The sequence below is a fragment of a genome, unplaced genomic scaffold, assembly GCF_019419815.1.
Source record: "Pyrus x bretschneideri cultivar Hongxiangsu unplaced genomic scaffold, Pyrus_bretschneideri_v1 Contig74, whole genome shotgun sequence".
Taxonomy (NCBI): domain Eukaryota; kingdom Viridiplantae; phylum Streptophyta; class Magnoliopsida; order Rosales; family Rosaceae; genus Pyrus; species Pyrus x bretschneideri.
In genome coordinates this window covers 23,156-40,615 of record NW_025999814.1, presented here as the reverse complement: position 1 = coordinate 40,615, position 17,460 = coordinate 23,156, and the positions used below count along the sequence as shown (strand labels likewise).

General features: G+C 38.8%; 2 protein-coding genes across 5 annotated transcripts; both read right to left on the bottom strand.

Annotated features, from left to right (window-relative positions):
- Window positions 1-39: 39 nt before the first annotated feature.
- On the bottom strand, window positions 40-1,366 carry LOC103950337 (60S ribosomal protein L19-3-like). The gene has a single exon (XM_018648217.2). It carries the CDS (start codon window positions 934-936, stop codon window positions 328-330), a length of 609 nt encoding a protein of 202 aa, XP_018503733.2. The 5' UTR covers window positions 937-1,366; the 3' UTR covers window positions 40-327.
- Window positions 1,367-9,495: 8,129 nt separating this feature from the next.
- On the bottom strand, window positions 9,496-17,340 carry LOC103950335 (protein CHUP1, chloroplastic). 4 transcript variants are annotated; one of them, XM_048574754.1, is made up of 10 exons: window positions 17,195-17,340; window positions 15,682-15,816; window positions 12,761-13,109; window positions 12,173-12,677; window positions 11,473-11,910; window positions 11,243-11,374; window positions 10,744-10,925; window positions 10,535-10,646; window positions 10,072-10,224; window positions 9,496-9,692 (listed from the first exon to the last, which is right to left on the bottom strand). In XM_048574754.1, exons 3-10 carry the CDS (start codon window positions 12,799-12,801, stop codon window positions 9,579-9,581), a joined length of 1,677 nt encoding a protein of 558 aa, XP_048430711.1. In that variant the 5' UTR covers window positions 12,802-13,109; window positions 15,682-15,816; window positions 17,195-17,340; the 3' UTR covers window positions 9,496-9,578. The 4 variants fall into 4 exon arrangements, with proteins under 4 accessions (XP_048430711.1, XP_048430713.1, XP_048430714.1 ...); XM_048574756.1 differs by lacking the exon at window positions 17,195-17,340 and having other exon boundaries at window positions 12,173-13,109; window positions 15,682-15,961; XM_048574757.1 differs by lacking the exons at window positions 12,761-13,109; window positions 17,195-17,340 and having other exon boundaries at window positions 12,173-12,727; window positions 15,682-15,961.
- Window positions 17,341-17,460: the final 120 nt, after the last annotated feature.

Sequence of the window (17,460 nt, the reverse complement as noted above, 5' to 3'; positions counted from 1 at the left end):
TTGGGATACCTGTGTCGGTTGAGCTCAAGTGTCTGCTTATACTTAAAAAATACATAATTGCATTGGATACATAAATTGCAAAATAGATGACATATAAATTATAAAGTATTAAAACATAATGAAAATATGGAGAACAAACAAATAATGTGTGTTATCTAAGTTCAACAAGTCTCTTACAATTTACTAAACAAAATCAAAGGCAAATGAAAGTTATTTATTTTCTGTCCAAGTAAAAGTCGCGACCTAAGCGGATTTCTAGGTGGATTTGGACAGGAGCCTAATCAAGTTTAGGCGCATTTTCTTAATTTTCAAATGCTTAGGGAATTTTTAGGAAAGTGGTTGAGCTGCAGCTGGGGCAGCGGTTGCTGGTGCTTTCTCTTGAGGTCCCCGAGCCAAGCGTTCCTCTCTCCTGGCGTGCTTCCTCTCTCTGCCAGCCTTGTTCCTTGCCCGCTTAGCCTCGAACTGATCAGACAGACTCTTCTCTCTGGCCTTCTCAGCCTTTGACTTGTGAATGCTCTCCATCAACACTCTCTTATTCTTAAAAACATTACCCTTAACCTTCATATACATGTCATGATACATGTGCTTGTCAATCTTCTTCGACTCACGGTACTTGCGTAGTAACCGCCTGAGCACCCGCATCCTTCTCATCCAAAGGATCTTGGTAGGAAGCCTTGCCTCCCTGGTACCCTTGCGCTTACCATATCCAGAGTGACGTCCCTTTCTCTTACCCTCATTCATGCGACGTGCACGAGAGCGCGAGTGGATCTTGGTCGGCTTCCTGATGATGAAGCCATCCTTGACCAACTTCCTTATGTTCTGGCGAGAGTTGGCCATCGACATCTCGCTGACTTCATTGGGGTCGAGCCAGACCTTGCCGCTACCGCACTTGAGGACGCTGGAGGCCAGCCTCTTCTGGAACTTGAGCGAAACCATCGAGGGTGTCTTACCTCCTCTCTTGTTTTTTTTTCGGCAACTGCTGTGGGCAGAGAGGCTGCTAGGACTTTATATAGGCATTAAGGTTTTAGGTCTGTTATTTTTGTTTTAGATTATTTTTTTAATGAGAAGCGTGGTACCCAAGAAACTCAATTGACCATCGTTAGGTTTTTCCTTTTGTACTAAAGCATATATTTTGTTTTATAGTTAGTCCATGGGAATCATTATCTTTTTTTTTTTTTTTTTTTTTTTTAACAAGGATTTTTTTTCTTTCTAGTTTTAGACTTTATAACAATTTTTTTTTATACAAACGATACTGAAGAAAAAGAAAAAAGTATTCTAAGGATGATATTATAGTTTTCTTTCTAAAAGTTGACCTCATGTTAAATCCCGATTAAAAAAAAGATTCCTAGTTCAAATTCCTCATTAGAGTGAAAATATATATATATATATATATATATATATATATATATATATAAGCCGAATAAGTGGATCCAAATTTTTTGTTGTCAAATAACTAATATTCGCATCAAAGTGAGACCAAATCCCACCGTGTCTTGCAAGTAAAGTTACGTGCTCAACAATACCAACCAGATCAGAAATTTAATCAAATATGATCACGTTTCTGAGCGTATTTCACGTGTTAATTAGCTGTACGACTAGTTTTTCATTGAAATTATTGAATACTTGCATCATCCATCTATTATTTGTTCTCACAGAAAAACAGATTAAAAGGAAAATTATAACCAGCACACCATTTGCTCGTGCTTGGTCTCGTTTGTGTTTTCACTTGATTGATTCAATCAGATGGTCATAAATAAAGGAAAATGCAAGCAGGAAAAAAGACGTGTGATTAACTAGTACGTAGTAATTGCAGATACACTGCCTATCTATTTACATTTACAGTAACAAAAAGATAAAAAGTTAAAAAGAACTGGGACCTGTGGGCATGACAGTAAAAGTGCAAACTTAAAAGTCACAAGACATACATTACACCAAAAAACAAACCAATCCAATGCCATATCCCTTGCAGACCAATAAAAAAGCTAAACCTAAGCTGCAGGAACAAGCTACAATTCCTTGCTGTCTTCACCAATTAAATTAGCCACAATGAGGCTCACATCTTCCATGCCAACTCCAATGTACAAAGGATTTGTCGGAGTTCTAATCGAATCATCCATTCCTTCAGATTGAATCCCATCTATGGTGCTCGAAACCCTCACATTAGGGCCATTTTTGCATTTTCCCATACACTTGACCCGTACAACAGTCCCTTCAACAACCATCTGCCTCTCAAATTCTTTCAACAATGCTCCGACTCCTGATTTCTTGCACTTGTTTCCCATGCACACCTCAATCCTCTTCGCAGATACTCCGACAACTGAGCTACTTACTGCGTCATCAACGCCAATACTACCACTGCTACTGCAACTAGTACTAGTTCCATTGCAGCATTCCGCCTTCTGACCAATCTGTAATATCCCAAGTTCAATGCCATTATCCACAGTTGTGTTCTCTTGATGAGTTGCTAGCGAGCTCAGTATGGTCAACGATGCCCCTTCTTGATGAGCGAATGGCTGCAAAACATCCACCATCGGTTGCGCTGGGACTTCAGTTTGCAGGCGCTTCATGTCTACCGCATCCCCGCACTCACTGCCACTCGATTCAGATGATAAAGATGACGATGATTCACTGTCAACCATGGTTTTCATCCGCTCGGCTTTAAACCTAGCCTTCTCTTCTTTCCTCTTCTTCTTCAATTCCTTCTCCTCTGCTCTCAGCTGTTCCAATTGTTTTAACAATAATTCCTCTGCACCTTCCTGCAGATAGAGAAAATTACGCATTTAATCACTTCAGCTCAATAAATCATGAGTACCAGAACCCAATTTAGCGAAAATTAAAACACATCTGACTCATTCTTCCCACAAGATTCGAACTCTTACAAATTGAGATACGATCTAAGCTATGTTAAGTTAAAAAAAAAAACTACTTTCAAAATGTAGAGTTGCAAAATTCACAGTACAAAGATTGGATTTTTACCATGAAAATCCGAAGGGGAACACATAAAAAGCCCAATTCAAGTATAATTACAGACATGAATAAAATTATAGATATAAAAGTCAAACGAACAGAAACATACCGAGATCAGCTTCCCCTGAAATTGAGGGGCCAAACCCTCCTGAGAATCCAAAGGTCCAAAACCCATCTGAGAATACGCCGCCAAGTCCTTCGGCAACCCTTTGAGCAACTTCACCTTCTTCTTGATCTCCTTCTCCTTCTCTTTCATACCACTGCACATGGGACCCACCTGATAATACTGTAAACGTCCGTCGTCGCTAAACCCAGAATTCAAATGCCGGCGAGGCCTTCTGGTTATCAACGAAACTCCAAATTCTCTGCGACCCAGACCGCGAAGCTCGCAGCTAAACGAAGTCGTACAAGAACGGGCGGTGGTGTCGATTTTAGCAGCGGAAAAGCACGGAACTTGGCGGGAAACGGCGCCGAGACCTCCATGGCTCTTCAAACACGATTATGAAAATTTGGAAACTGTAAACCCACAAAACGCACCGTATGGAAGAATAAACAGTTTTAGTATTGCAAAGGAAACGGATTAAGAGACCGTCGTTTTAAATAGTAAAGATCAGAGCTTGCGTCTGGGTAGCTTTCCTTGAAGGGAGAAGAGAGAGAGGAGGGAACGCTGAAGAAGGCTTGGTTTTAATGTTAGAGCCACGCGGACGTTTGTAATTGGCTGATGATGACGTGGAATGGCGGGTGTAGGGCATCTGGAAGCTTGCGGCAGTTTTCTGTTGTCCACGCGAATAGGGTAAAGCCTTCACCTTTCGATGTATCCGATGGTAGGAGATGGAGGAGGGGGTTGCGGGGAAGGGGAAGGGATGGGTTTCTGGGTTTGTTTGTGTCTTTTTTTTTTTATTTTTTTAATAACTTTTGTTTAATTAATTATTTTTAAATGTATAAAAAAATTATTTTTTTGTTACGTGACATAAATTTGGTAGTCACATCAGCATAAATGTGGATATCATATTTGCAATGTCATCACTTAATGGATTTTCTAACATATGTATTAAATTGAAATAAAATAATACTTAAGGTATGAAAATGAAATGTTTTAAAAATGTTGTAAAGAATTGAAATCAACCCCAAACCTAAGGGGTAGAAAGTAATTTACCCTCAAAAAATTTGTTATACATAGTTAAATTTTTATAGCGTCAATAACAAATTCCATCTTTAACTAACTTAGTTATAAAAACCCACATTTTATATAATAACCCAAAATACTAAATGACCAAGATTGTTTAAGACTCTCTATAGATTCTTCGTCACCTCATAGATAATTCATAATGATAAACGCCACTCAAAAGTGGGTCTCTTGATGGGTTTTTTGCATAATGTTTTAAAATATTGGTCCATAAATTGATGTTAAACTATGCGGTGACAGAGAGTATATTGAGAATTTCACTTTTGAGAGAATGTCGATAACATTTCTTATAGTGAATTTAGAAGGTTTAGCATGCTTTGACTATTGAGTCAAATTTTGCACACCAGCTTTTTTTATTTAATCTTTTTTTTTTTTTTTTTTTTTTGTGATCCGATTGAATAAATAAAATAAAAATAACGGACTTGATTAAATGAAATATGTAACGAGTGTAAATAAAATCATTTTTTGATTCATGTGTTAGTAAACGTATGCTATACACTCATACCCAAAGGCTGACAGCAAGACAAACAACGTGGGACAAAAGGCAATGCCAAGTTCCAGCCAACCAACATTCTTACCAGCAACAATGGTTCAACATTGGCAACGTACAGGTAGAACCATGTTTCAATAGAACTTTTACGGAATATTTTCTTGTATTACTTGTTTAGAAATATATATACATCAGTACTATTATAGTTTTACAAGGAAACAAATAAAATATACACAAACCTACTTAATAAAGGACTCCTATTATTTACATTCCCTATTTTTCCTAATATTGACTCACGCTAACACTCCCCCTCAAGTTGGTGCATAGATATCACACATGCCCAACTTGACAAGTGAGTCATCAAACCTTCGACTACATACTGCATGAGTTAGAACGTCTGCAAGTTGCTCCTCTGACTTCACAAAAGGTATTGACACAATCTTCCTTTCAAGCTTCTCTTTAATAAAATGTCGATCAACTTCCACATGTTTTGTCCTATCATGCTGTACCGGATTATCAGCTATATCTCTTGCTGACTTATTATCACAGTATAGTCTCATGGTTTCCTTTGGCTTGAACCCAAGCCCCTCAAGAAGCTTTCGAAGCCAGAGAATCTCACAAATGCCGTGAGCCATCCCTCGATACTCGGCCTCAGCCGAGGATCTTGATACTACCTTCTGTTTCTTACTTCTCCATGTGACTAAATTGCCTCCTACAAAAGTAAAATATCCCGAAGTAGACCGTCTGTCACCTACACTTCCTGCCCAATCAGCATCCGTGAACCCCTCAATCCTAAAATGTCCATGCTTCCGATAGAGAACTCCTTTTCCAGGTGCAGACTTTAAATAAGCTAAGATACGCATAACAGCAGCCATATGATCTTCACTCGGTGAATGCATAAATTGACTTACTACACTTACTGCATAGGCAATATCTGGTCGTGTATGAGCCAAATAAATTAGTCTCCCTACAAGTCTCTGATATCTCCCCTTATCAACCGATTTCTGATTCGGATCCAAACATAGATGATGTTTTTCAACAATAGGAGTATCAACTGGCTTACATCCCAGCATACCAGTTTCTTTTAACAAATCCAAAACATACTTACGTTGTGACAAGAAAATACCTTTCGAAGATCGAGCAACTTCGACTCCAAGAAAATACTTCAAATCCCCTAGGTTCTTCATTTCAAACTCAGCCGCAAGATTTCTCTGCAGCCTTGAAATCTCATCACAATCATCCCCAGTAATAATCATGTCATCTACATAGATGATTAAGGCTGTCACTTTTTTCTGTCTCCGTTTAACGAACAATGTATGATCAGAATGACTCTGATAATACCCAATTTTTTTCATAACTTGAGTAAACCTATCAAACCATGCACGAGGCGATTGCTTCAGCCCATAAAGAGACTTACGCAACCGGCATACTTCGGTACTTCTACCAGCACTGTACCCAGGAGGAAAATCCATATATACTTCTTCCTCCAAGTTCCCATGGAGAAAAGCATTTTTCACATCAAACTGTTTTAATGGCCAGTCCATATTAGCAGCTAAAGAAATCAGAACACGTACCGTATTCATCTTGGCAACCGGAGAGAACGTCTCTTGATAATCTACACCATATGTTTGGGTGTATCCTTTAGCTACCAACCTTGCTTTGTACCTGTCTATTGATCCATCGGCTTTGTATTTGACAGTAAACACCCACCGGCATCCAACTGTTTTTTTTCCCTCCGGCAAGGACGTCACCTCCCAGGTATTATTCTTCTGTAACGCCAACATTTCTTCATCCATTGCATTTGCCCACTTTGGATCCTTTAGAGCCTCATCCACACGAGTTGGTACTCGAATAGCCTCCATATTGTCTATCAAGGTCTTACGCTCTGGTGCAAGACCATTGCATGAGACATAGTTGGCTATCGGATACTTTACTTTGCCTTCCGGAGAAAACCTGTCAGGTGGCACACCCCGATTTTGTCTCGGTGGCAGCTTATATGTATTTACATCAGTACTTGCATTAGTTACATAATCATCCACAATACTTACCTCAGGTTTATTCAGAGAAGAATCATTGGGCATCACCGTGGAGCTAGAGAGAGAGGGGGTTACACAAGTAGGCTCAACAATGAACTGTCCTGACTGTGGATCACTCTCGGCATCTTTTGCTTCTGACTGCATGCTGCTCTCGGCAGCAACTTCTGGCACGGCATGTATGATCACTGCCGCATTAGGCACGGCACCAACATGCACGGCCTCAACATCAACCACAGTATTTTCTGGCACGGCATGTATGATCACTGCCGCATTAGGCACGGCACCAGCATGCACGGCCTCAACATCAACCACAGTATTTTCTGGCACGTCCAACCATTCCAGATCACCACTAGAGCTCTCCCCCTGGTGATCTGAAGATGAAGATACGGGGGCATAAAAAAACTCCGATTCAGAAAAGGTCACATCCATAGTAACATACATATGCCGAGTCTCAGGGTGATAACATTTATATCCTTTTTGGTGAGATGAGAAACCAACAAACACACATCGAAGGGCACACGGATCCAACTTAGTGCGATGAATTTTCGGAATATGCACATAAGCCACACAACCAAATACCCGGGGCTTGAGAGTATGAGTAGACATCACCTGAACATGTTGAGTGAGAACTTGAAGAGGAGTTCGAAAGTCAATCACCCGAGAGGGCATACGATTAATCACGTAGACCGCATAAGTAACTGCTTCAGGCCAAAAAATCTTAGGAACAGACGCGCCCAGAAGTAGAGCACGTGCCGTTTCTAAGATATGGCGATTTTTCCGTTCAGCCACTCCATTTTGCTGTGGAGTATAGGGACAGGTTGTTTCATGGAGAATGCCTTGATCACAAAGAAACTCCGACAACTCACAATTAAGATACTCACCACCATTATCAGAACGAAGAACTTTAATTACAGATAAGTATTGTGTCCGAATCATTTGAGAAAAGGTTCGGAATACCATACCAACATCACTCTTATTTTTCACCACATATAACCACGTCATACGAGTGCAATCATCAACAAACGTAACAAACCACTTAATCCCAGAAGAAGTAACAACAGGAGATGGTCCCCAAACATCAGAGTGCACAAGTTCAAACGGTAAAGCTCTTTTATTCATACTAGGAGGAAACGAAGCCCGATGGCTTTTAGCAAGAATACATACTTCACAATGTAAGTCTGATTCATTTATGCCACTAAATAGACTAGGTAACATACGCCGTAAATACCCAAAAGATGCATGCCCTAACCGACGATGCAACAACCACACTTCTTGTAAATTACTAGACCGGGACGCTCGAACCGCATTAGCTCTGCCAGAAACGACGTCGTCCACATAGTACAACCCCTCTCTCTTAGTGCCACGCCCAATTATCTCCTTGGTCTGAATATCCTGAAGGAGACAAAATGATGGATACATTAGAACAACACAATCCAATTGTTCAGTAACCTGTGGTATGGATAACAGATGATGGGATAAAGAAGGAACAAGCAAGCAATGATGTAGGGGAAGTGTAGGGGTAAGATGCACAGTGCCGGCACCACACACGGGTGCCAAAGTACCATTGGCAGTTGATATATTTTTCCTGTGAGATGTGGTCATGTATTGAAACATATTTTTATCATATGTCATATGATCCGTTGCACCAGAATCTAAAATCCAACCTGTATTTGCCATTTAATAATACGCAAAAATGACAATCACAAGTACACGGCAATCACAGCACCCTACCAATTACGGAACCACACGTTGCAAGAACAAACAAGCAACAACAACTTCCGCCGGAGTCGAACCCGTGACCTATTGGATTCGAAAAAAGGCTCAAACCCAACAGCACAGCAATCCACAAACAAACAACACGATACTACGTACACGCAACCACACCACACAGACAAAAAACTGTGCAGAGAAGTTGCTCACCAAATCACCAAAAACACCCTCACGGATCACACCTTTTTTTGCAGAAAAATTGCAGAAAAAAACACAGCAGAGATCGCAGCAATACCACACACACAGCAACACTGTTTGCTGCAGAAAAAACACTGCAGAAAAAACCACACTGCACGCAGCAATACCATACACACAGCAACACTGTTTGCTGCAGAAAAATTGCAGAAAAAACACTGCAGAAAAACCACACTGCACGCAGCAATACCACACACACAGTACCACTGTTTTCTACAGAAAATTTGCAGAAAAACAGTCACCCAAGCACAGCGGAAGAGAAAAAAAAAAAAAAACTAGGGTTTCGGCGCTCTTGATACCAAATAGAACTTTTACGGAATATTTTCTTGTATTACTTGTTTAGAAATATATATACATCAGTACTATTATAGTTTTACAAGGAAACAAATAAAATATACACAAACCTACTTAATAAAGGACTCCTATTATTTACATTCCCTATTTTTCCTAATATTGACTCACGCTAACAGTTTCAAACACACCCGTGCTAAATTTATAAATTTCTTTAGATTAAACTAATCACAATCTATGGATATCTTATTACGAAACAAAAGGGCGATTAAATATGCAGTCAAGATTGTTTGATGTTTACACACAAAAAAGCAGACTGAAAGTATATAATCCGTAGGCATCTTTTACGGTATCTGTTACCATAGTCAGTTGATACAGTAGTAGGAGCTTCGGGGGGAATCGAACCCTGACAGTAAAAGCCCGTTTTAGGGGCATCCCGAGTCACCGCTCACTTCTCAACGCTTCACAAAAATTGATCGTAAACCTTTTTGGGTCGGATTATTCAGTTTCTGTTTGCAGCTGGGAGATGGGGTTCTTGCGAACTTTAAAAAATCCAAGGGTAACAGAAGAGAAAGGTAGTTAATTAATCCTTTAACTTTAATTACAGTAGTACAGGCTGCAACAAGTCTCTCATTGTAGTTTGTTAGGAAGATGCTATGCCTGCCAATAGCTCTCGGGAGCCTCCTAAGTGTCCCGGTACTCGCTGCCTTATTTCTTCGAAAGCACATAACGTTTCAGAGTCGAGACCCCCGGCAAACTGCAGACACGCGTACCAGGAAACATAATGAGAAGAGAATTTCATGATATAGGAGATCAGAGGGGTGAAAAAGGGAGGATGTTAAGCAAGGGCATGCTTGAAAGATCAAGAAGAAAGTCTACAAATCATTCCATGGTGATTCATATGTGAATTCGACTTCTAAAATTATAATATGCTTGAAGATCTTTTAAAGTTTTGGTTCGTTAAAATTGTCCAAACCACCAGAATACTGCCTCACACAACAAAAATATAGTCCTGAAATTCATCATATGTCCAGTCTCCATACACCTACTGTGAGGGAAAAACAACCCGATTTAATTGCCGTTACTTTCCATACCATAGCTACTAACAACATAGAAAATGCTAACTCAGGAATTACCTGGTGAGCCCTATATGCAAAATGCACACCCTGAAGCAGAAGAGATTCTTGACTTGACTCTCTATCTGAATTCCGAATGGATTCAAGCTCCAACGTCACTCTCTTCATGTAAATATTAGCCAGATTCATGGAAGCCCGCTTTATCTGCACCATTTGGGATTACTTCAGTTCACCTCAAATAAAATGTAAATACGAGCAATTTCCGAACCAGTGACTAAATAAAGATGAGCAGAAGGCTTTAAAACTATTCATGGCATCGGTTGACAGGTGATGAGATAAAACAGAGTTAGTCACTAAGAACAGTGGAGATGTGCAGATGTGGCTCCGTAGCAAGTTTAATCTACCAAAGAAATGAAGATACTTAAAAGGTTTTCGCCATGCTGAAATTCTTTAGTTCTTAAATTAACTACACGATTTCCTTATAGACTCCAATATTTTATAAAACACAAAAAAAAAGGCATACCTTACTCACAATCCCTGAATCGAGCATCCAATCAGTTGGGATTTTCAATTCCTGATAAGAACGCATAACTGAATTTCTTAACTTAATTAACTGTTGTATGCTTCGCTCGGACCTTAAACAATGAGACAATAGAGAGCAACATTAGCATTCTAAGCCTGGAAAGTGGTATATTTTTAATGAGTGCAGAAGATATTTCACATAGTTCTTACTTGTCTAATAAGCCAGCCATCTTCTTCAAGGCAGCTGCACATGGAATGTCAGTGTCATCCTTATAACAAGAAATCTCACTTTCTAACAGTTTAAGGTCACGATATTCAATTGCAGCTTCTCGCATGGCATCAGCTTTCCTCTCAGGCCACTTGAAATGCTTTAGGACAGCCCGTTCATCTGCCTGTTGAAGGCACGAAGATGTTAGATTTAGCGACACATTATCTCTGAATCTCTGGACCAATTAAGCATCTGCCAAAACAATCTAGGAGTACAAAGTTTCAAAATTTTCCAAACTCTTGGTGATGTAAAATTAATGTCTGCTATCCCCTCTTAAACGGAAAAAACTAATGCAAGATGAGCTGAATCCCAACGAAAGCCTACCAGTCTACCATCTTAACATAAGTTGCAACTGATCTAGAAAATTTCGACTTCTACTCATGGATGGTGCGTTAAATAAGATTCTTCGCTGATGTTAGGAAATTAGGAATTAGAAATTACCAAAGATGAGAGTTCAACATCAAGCCAATCCACAAACATTAGGACATCTTCTATATCGGTATATGCTGCAGCCAGCACTTTCTGGATAAGGTCATTGATGAACTCTCCTTTTGTTTGAACGTCTGCTTTTATCTGGAACAAAAAATGTCATTGGACAATGATTCAAACTTCGAGCGAAATTCAGCAGAGACAAAAGAAGCAATAAGATAATCAAAATCTTTAATGCTTACAGCTAAAAGATGTGCTGAACGGTTTTGAATTTCTCCGACAATGCTATTATGTGCACTAGTAGCTGCCGGTTTAAGATGGTTTCGAGATTCCGGAGAATCCCTCTTCACCTCTTGCTTCCTCAGCGAGTGATAAAATTCTACGAGTGCTGGAGCCTTCTGAGTGGTACCGCCAGTTGCTCTCACAGAGGACTGGGGTGGGGGTGGGGGCGGGGGTCGGAGCCGAAGTGATGGTGGAGGTGGGGGTGGTGGTGGTGGTCCGCATTGGGTGGCGGAAACTCTAGGAATTGCAGATTTTGGTGGCGGAGGAGGTGGTGCTTTAACAGGAGGACTTGTTTCATTGACTGCATCTTTCTGAACTACTGAGCGTTCTAATTTGTTGGCAATGAGTTTCTGAAGGTCTTTGAACTTAGGGCTCTGGTACTCTCCATTTGTCTCCCTCTACAAAAACAGAACACGAAGCTAAAATTACGGAAAAAAAAAAAACAACAATTTCCAACAAAGAAATCGAATTTTGTGTCAAAGAACACAATCAAGATTCGCCTTTTTCATGGAAAATAATTACAGACCAGACGTGTTGGCTAGAGCAGATGCGCTCTCTATGTACCGGAGTTCCAACGCGTGCAATTTAGATTAGTTTAAAGTAGAATATCGCTTGTGTAAAGAAAACAATTACAGACCATGAAAGTTAAAGAGTCTTTACCTGTTCAGGAGAGGGAGAGGCTGAAATCTTTGCCTTAGCAGCGGCGAGATTCCGAGAGAGGCTTTCGTTCTGCGACTGCAGCTCCATGTTAAAACCTTGAGTCTTATCCAGCTCCGCCTTCAGCGCCACCACCTCTGCCCGCAGCCCGGCGATCAAACTCTCACTCATCTCCAGCTTTTCCTGCAATTCTCTGTTTTTCCCATGTGGGTCGTCTTCATTCAGAGCATCTCTCTTGGAATTGGATTCCACCGCCCTCAGCCGCCGCGTTCTCGAGAACTGCTCGGCGGCCTGGCGATTTCGGGTCCGAGCCACAACCTTAATCTCCTCAAGTTCCTTGCTTTTCTGAGATCCCAACACCAACTCCCCAGATTTCGGCTTGTTGCTGAGCTGAAGAGCTCTCCTCGTACTACTCGAACTCTCTGAATTCACATCTGGGGACACCGACTTTGCTCTTGCCGGTCTCGCAGCAGTCGGAGACCCCTTTGCTCTGGAAGAAGCTGAAGCTCTGAGATAAGATTTGGTCGTCTGGTTAGACATGTTTCAAGCAACCTGCGACTGCGACAACAATTGTGCAAACAGAGATTTTACTTTTTTTCTGTTGGATTTTCCGTACTGAAATGCTGGTGCATGAATGCATATGCGGGGCAGTTGACCTTTTTAACTACTAAAAAGCCATCTTTTTCTTTTCATCAGTCGCACTGAGGAACTGAATTACAATCGAAGCTGCGCATGACTGAATCTCAGATTCTCAGGGGATTGCTGACATGCGGACCACACCGCACCGAATCAAGCCACTTTTTCTTGGCCGCTACTCAAATTCTCAGTGTCAAGAAAATCTGCAGACAACCTTTGAGTTGAGGCTGTGGAGAATCTTGGGATGATGAGAATGTAACATTCCATTTGTGTTTGCTTTGGTGTTATTGTGTTTTATCAGTTTCTGTGCGCATAAATGAATTTTCTGTTAGAATTGTCTGTTTAATGCGTATTTTAATTCTAATTTTAGAATCTTAAATTTGGTGAGCAACAAACGTACTACTTTGGGGTGTTATGAACTTACGAGGGAATATATATATATATATATATATATATATATATATATATATATTTTTTTTTTAACAAACAATATTATCGATACTAAAAGGTGTAATGGTTGATTAAACCTCACAATGAGTTAGCAGTAATATGGTTTAAATTCGCTTTGGTGAGAATTAAATCTAATTATGAGGGCTTTAATTGTTCATAATATTTACCTTTTAATTTTCTATGATAATAGCTACATTTTTTTTTTTTTTTGAATAAGCAATATTATCTACACTAAGGGTAGGAGTGGGCTTAGCCTCACAATAGGCCAACTCGCTACTGGTGAGAATCGAACTTAAGAACTCTCACTTACAAGTGAGGAGGAATACCACTAGATTGTAGTACTAAGTGACAATAGCACAAATTAGGGATTAATCTTTTTATCAATTCATGCATAATTCAGGTGCACATTATCCTTTTTAGTATAACTCTCGTAAAATGTATATGAGCTCATTTGGATGTGCTTTTAAAATGACTGAAAACACTTTTGGTGAAAATGTTTTTAGAACGAATCCTTAGTAAAAACGTAAGTAAGTCCTAGAAAATCACTTAAAGTGCTTCTCAGAAGAAGCATATAACTGGTGCTTCTTGCAGAAAACACTAAAAGTGTTTTTGGAACCCAAAAATATTTTCTTTAAAAACGCTTTTAGTTATTTTAAAAGCACATCTAAGTGAGCTCTATAACTCTATTTTTTACAGTGATGTTGAAATTCATGTCTTATTTTGTCGAAATCCAATTTACAAAGTCTCCTAATAAATAATCATAGAAAATCAATATTGAACTCCCGCTTAAACCAAAGATTATCAATTGAAACCACAAATTCTTATAGAGCTAAAATTCGCACAACAAACAAGTAAAAGTGGTGCTGCTGCACAAGATTCGAACAAAGAAAAATATCTTTGAAAGTGACCCTCTTAGTTTTTATTATTTATTGTGTATTTATTTGCAATTAATTTGTCATTCATTTTATCTGCATTTAAATACAGAAAACAACTCTGAGAAACGTGAATTTAGCATCATATAATATTTGCCATCGTACTTTTAAATACAATGATGTGCCCATCATGCTCAGGTCGTCGTACTGGAGTCTTAAATTTACTCATGGCTCATGAGAAAATGATTGGATGATGAGGATCACTGCCGGATAATAATCCAACGGTGAATTCTTTATGCTTAAAGACCAATCATCCTAAGCTCAAACTACAAGATTTTGATGAACATTCATGTTGTCTTCAAAGCTCAAACTGCTCCCTCTCCAAATGGTTGGTTGCGATGTCACAATTATGGGCCATTGGATTAGTTTTCACACAAAAAATAATCCCATTGGATTAATTATAATTATAATATTAGGTTTGGTGCATGTTTGGCTTTCTAAACTTGTTTCTTAGAGACAATTTCGTATGGCCGCTGTTTGTTGCAAATTACAAACTGACACTTATATTGAAACAACTTATTGTGCAAACGTGTCAAATTGAAATTTAACTGCAAATTATATACAGACACTTCTATTTTGTTAAGTGTTGTCCCTCCAAACATATAGCTTTTCAAATGAGTTGTGTTAACCTCTTTTTGTAGTACCATTGAAGTTGTGTTTTGTCCTCTCAAAGAAATTGAAAAGAAACCAATATTGGCTTTGTATAGTCATATTTCCATTTGTTTGTGCAAGAAAAGGAAATGTTGGGGGTCATATATCCTTCTTTTTATTCCTCAATGTCCAAATCAATATTGGGGACGGCTAAAATTAATACATGCCCTGTCTTATCTCCCAAGGAAAACACATAATATATTACCAGACAAAATGTTAAGATTTTGGACATGGACTCGCTAAAACCTGCTCTACCATTGAGGATGAAAAGATAAGAAAAAAATCGTTCACAAAAAAGATAAGAAAAGATGAGTGGGATTTAGATATTTTTGGCAAGGATTTGAGTAGAAATTAAACTTGGAATTATCAAGTAGATATTTTGGTATTGGCAAAACTAGCATTATGATTTGATCAAAGGATTATTTATCAAACAATTTAGAAGTACCAATATAAGTTACTTATGTCGAACCTCATGGATTTCTGGCTAAAAGTTCGTATCTGATCTGATTTTTGTCCTTGCTTTCCTCTAATATTATGTGTTTGTTTATTTTTTTATTTCGTAGCGTAAAACTACGAGATACGAGAGAAATATGAGAATGAGGAGGTGGGGGTGGGGGTTTTGTTTCGTTTATATGTGATGAGTGATCTAAAGATTATTGTTAATTATTCTCAATGCAATATGCAAATCCGAAAAAGCATGGTTCCATGTTCCAACTAAATCCCACCATAGCGATAGGCTAAAGATCAAGCTATAGATTAATTTAAATATATATAGTGCATGAAAAGGCACAAAAAGCAAAAGCATTTGTTGATTGCAGGAGTCAAAAGCCATAAGCACCGTACCTTACTTAACCCTCAAATCAAATGGAAATCAAACTTCTACTCTCTCTTTGTGCTTTTCGATCATGCATAGACGAAACATGGCCTTCATCTGCATATGAATTGCGAAACGTTTCTCTGTTTCTGCCGGCCCTGTAGCTGAATGAAATGAAAAGCACTTTCAGTTTGGGGCATGCATGATATTGATATGTTCATCATCTGATTCTTCTGAATCACTGCAATTCATGTATGCATATATAACAAACAGTGGTTTCAAGTTCCAATGTGAATCCATGTGATGATAACTAGGTCTGGCTAGCTGGCTCTTAAGATTGCATATGTACCAAGTACCACGTATGCATGACTAAGTAAAATTATGTGATGGTGCTACAAGACCTAAGATTTATCAGGTCTTTTGGCCAAACTTCGCAATCCTTATTGGATGAAATGGGAGCATGTGGATACGTGAATACTTTATTCTCATATCATATTATTAAAAAAATAAGTATCTAATTCAAGACCAATTAACGGTGAATGAAAAAGTTCATCTTTTAAGCAGTCATGCTAGTTAGACGTCTATCATTTAATGTGGTATACTCTTAACACTCCGACGGAAAAAGGGTATCAAAAGAATATTAATGGTAATCAAAGTGAACATATAGGCTTGAAATTTTGTTAATACATATTAGATTGATGTGCATCAAAACATGCCCGATACGTACAAAATTACAAGAGATATCTAGCGCCTGTATGCTGCAATAAATACATAGCGGACCCGTGAAGCCTTTTGGAATGGAACGATACATGCAACAGTGCATGTGAGAGTGAGTAATTGTGACTGGTGAGTCCGTGAAGAATGTGACTTGTGCTTCTGCATGCGCTTGATTTGAAAGCCACCGAAGAGACTCAAAGCTAAGAGAAATTGAAAATGTATGTTGCATGCCCTCCATTTACTACAAAGACGTTATACTTATTGCTCAATTGCCTTAATGAGCTCATGTTTTGTCTCCTATTGAACAAATTATGGACCACCTTAATTAACGGGCTGATGGCCCTTATACCTTCGGTTTCAATTTTGCATTAGGAACCTGATAAAGTTATCTGAAAGTGGTTTTAGCAATTCGAATTAAAGTAGCATGGTTGATGTTGTTAATTTTGTAGAGGTAACTAATGTTGTTAAAGTTTTGATTATCTAAAAAAGCGCTTTTAGTAATTCTAAAGGCTTGCTTGGTGTCCAAGATTGAACTGAATTTGATGCATAATTAATTACATTCAATCATTCAATGCATGTCAAAAGAAGAAATGAATGTCAACTTTCAAATTTTGTTCAAGTTAAAGGTAGAAGATGAATTAGTTATGAAAGATACGTATCCCATCCACCTTGGTCTCTAGTGTGAAATTCAATCTAGTTCTAGACACCAAACGAAGCACAAAAATACTACCAAACAAACGGGCTCACATAATGCAAAGGAGTACTGTGAATAGCAAGTCTATAGAGATAGTACATGAATTGCAGATTGCAGAATAACCAGTGTACCTGAAAGCTGAAGATCGCATATCCATGGACCCAAACCGCCATAAAAATCACATATCAGCAAATTATTAAGCAGGTCCCAATTAAACATTAAAGTTGGAAACGAATAATATGAGCTAAGTTGATGGAAATTGAAGAACTAAGATTATAGAGAGCTAGGTGGAGATTTCAGCAGAGAGAGAACTGGGGAATGGGATTCCCCTTGAAGGGATTAATACTTGAAAAATATATGCAAAGTTAATAAGATATTGTTGACTCTAAAAATTACA

Excerpts from the sequence above, each read along its gene's own strand:
- LOC103950337 (XM_018648217.2), bottom strand. The coding sequence starts at position 936 with ATGGTTTCGCTCAAGTTCCAGAAGAGGCTGGCCTCCAGCGTCCTCAAG.
- LOC103950335 (XM_048574754.1), bottom strand. The coding sequence starts at position 12,801 with ATGCACCAGCATTTCAGTACGGAAAATCCAACAGAAAAAAA. Across the intron at positions 10,647-10,743 it reads ATGGCTGGCTTATTAGACAA|GTCCGAGCGAAGCATACAAC; the intron begins GTAAGAACTATG and ends TCATTGTTTAAG. Across the intron at positions 10,225-10,534 it reads ATTCAGGGATTGTGAGTAAG|ATGGTGCAGATAAAGCGGGC; the intron begins GTATGCCTTTTT and ends AAGTAATCCCAA.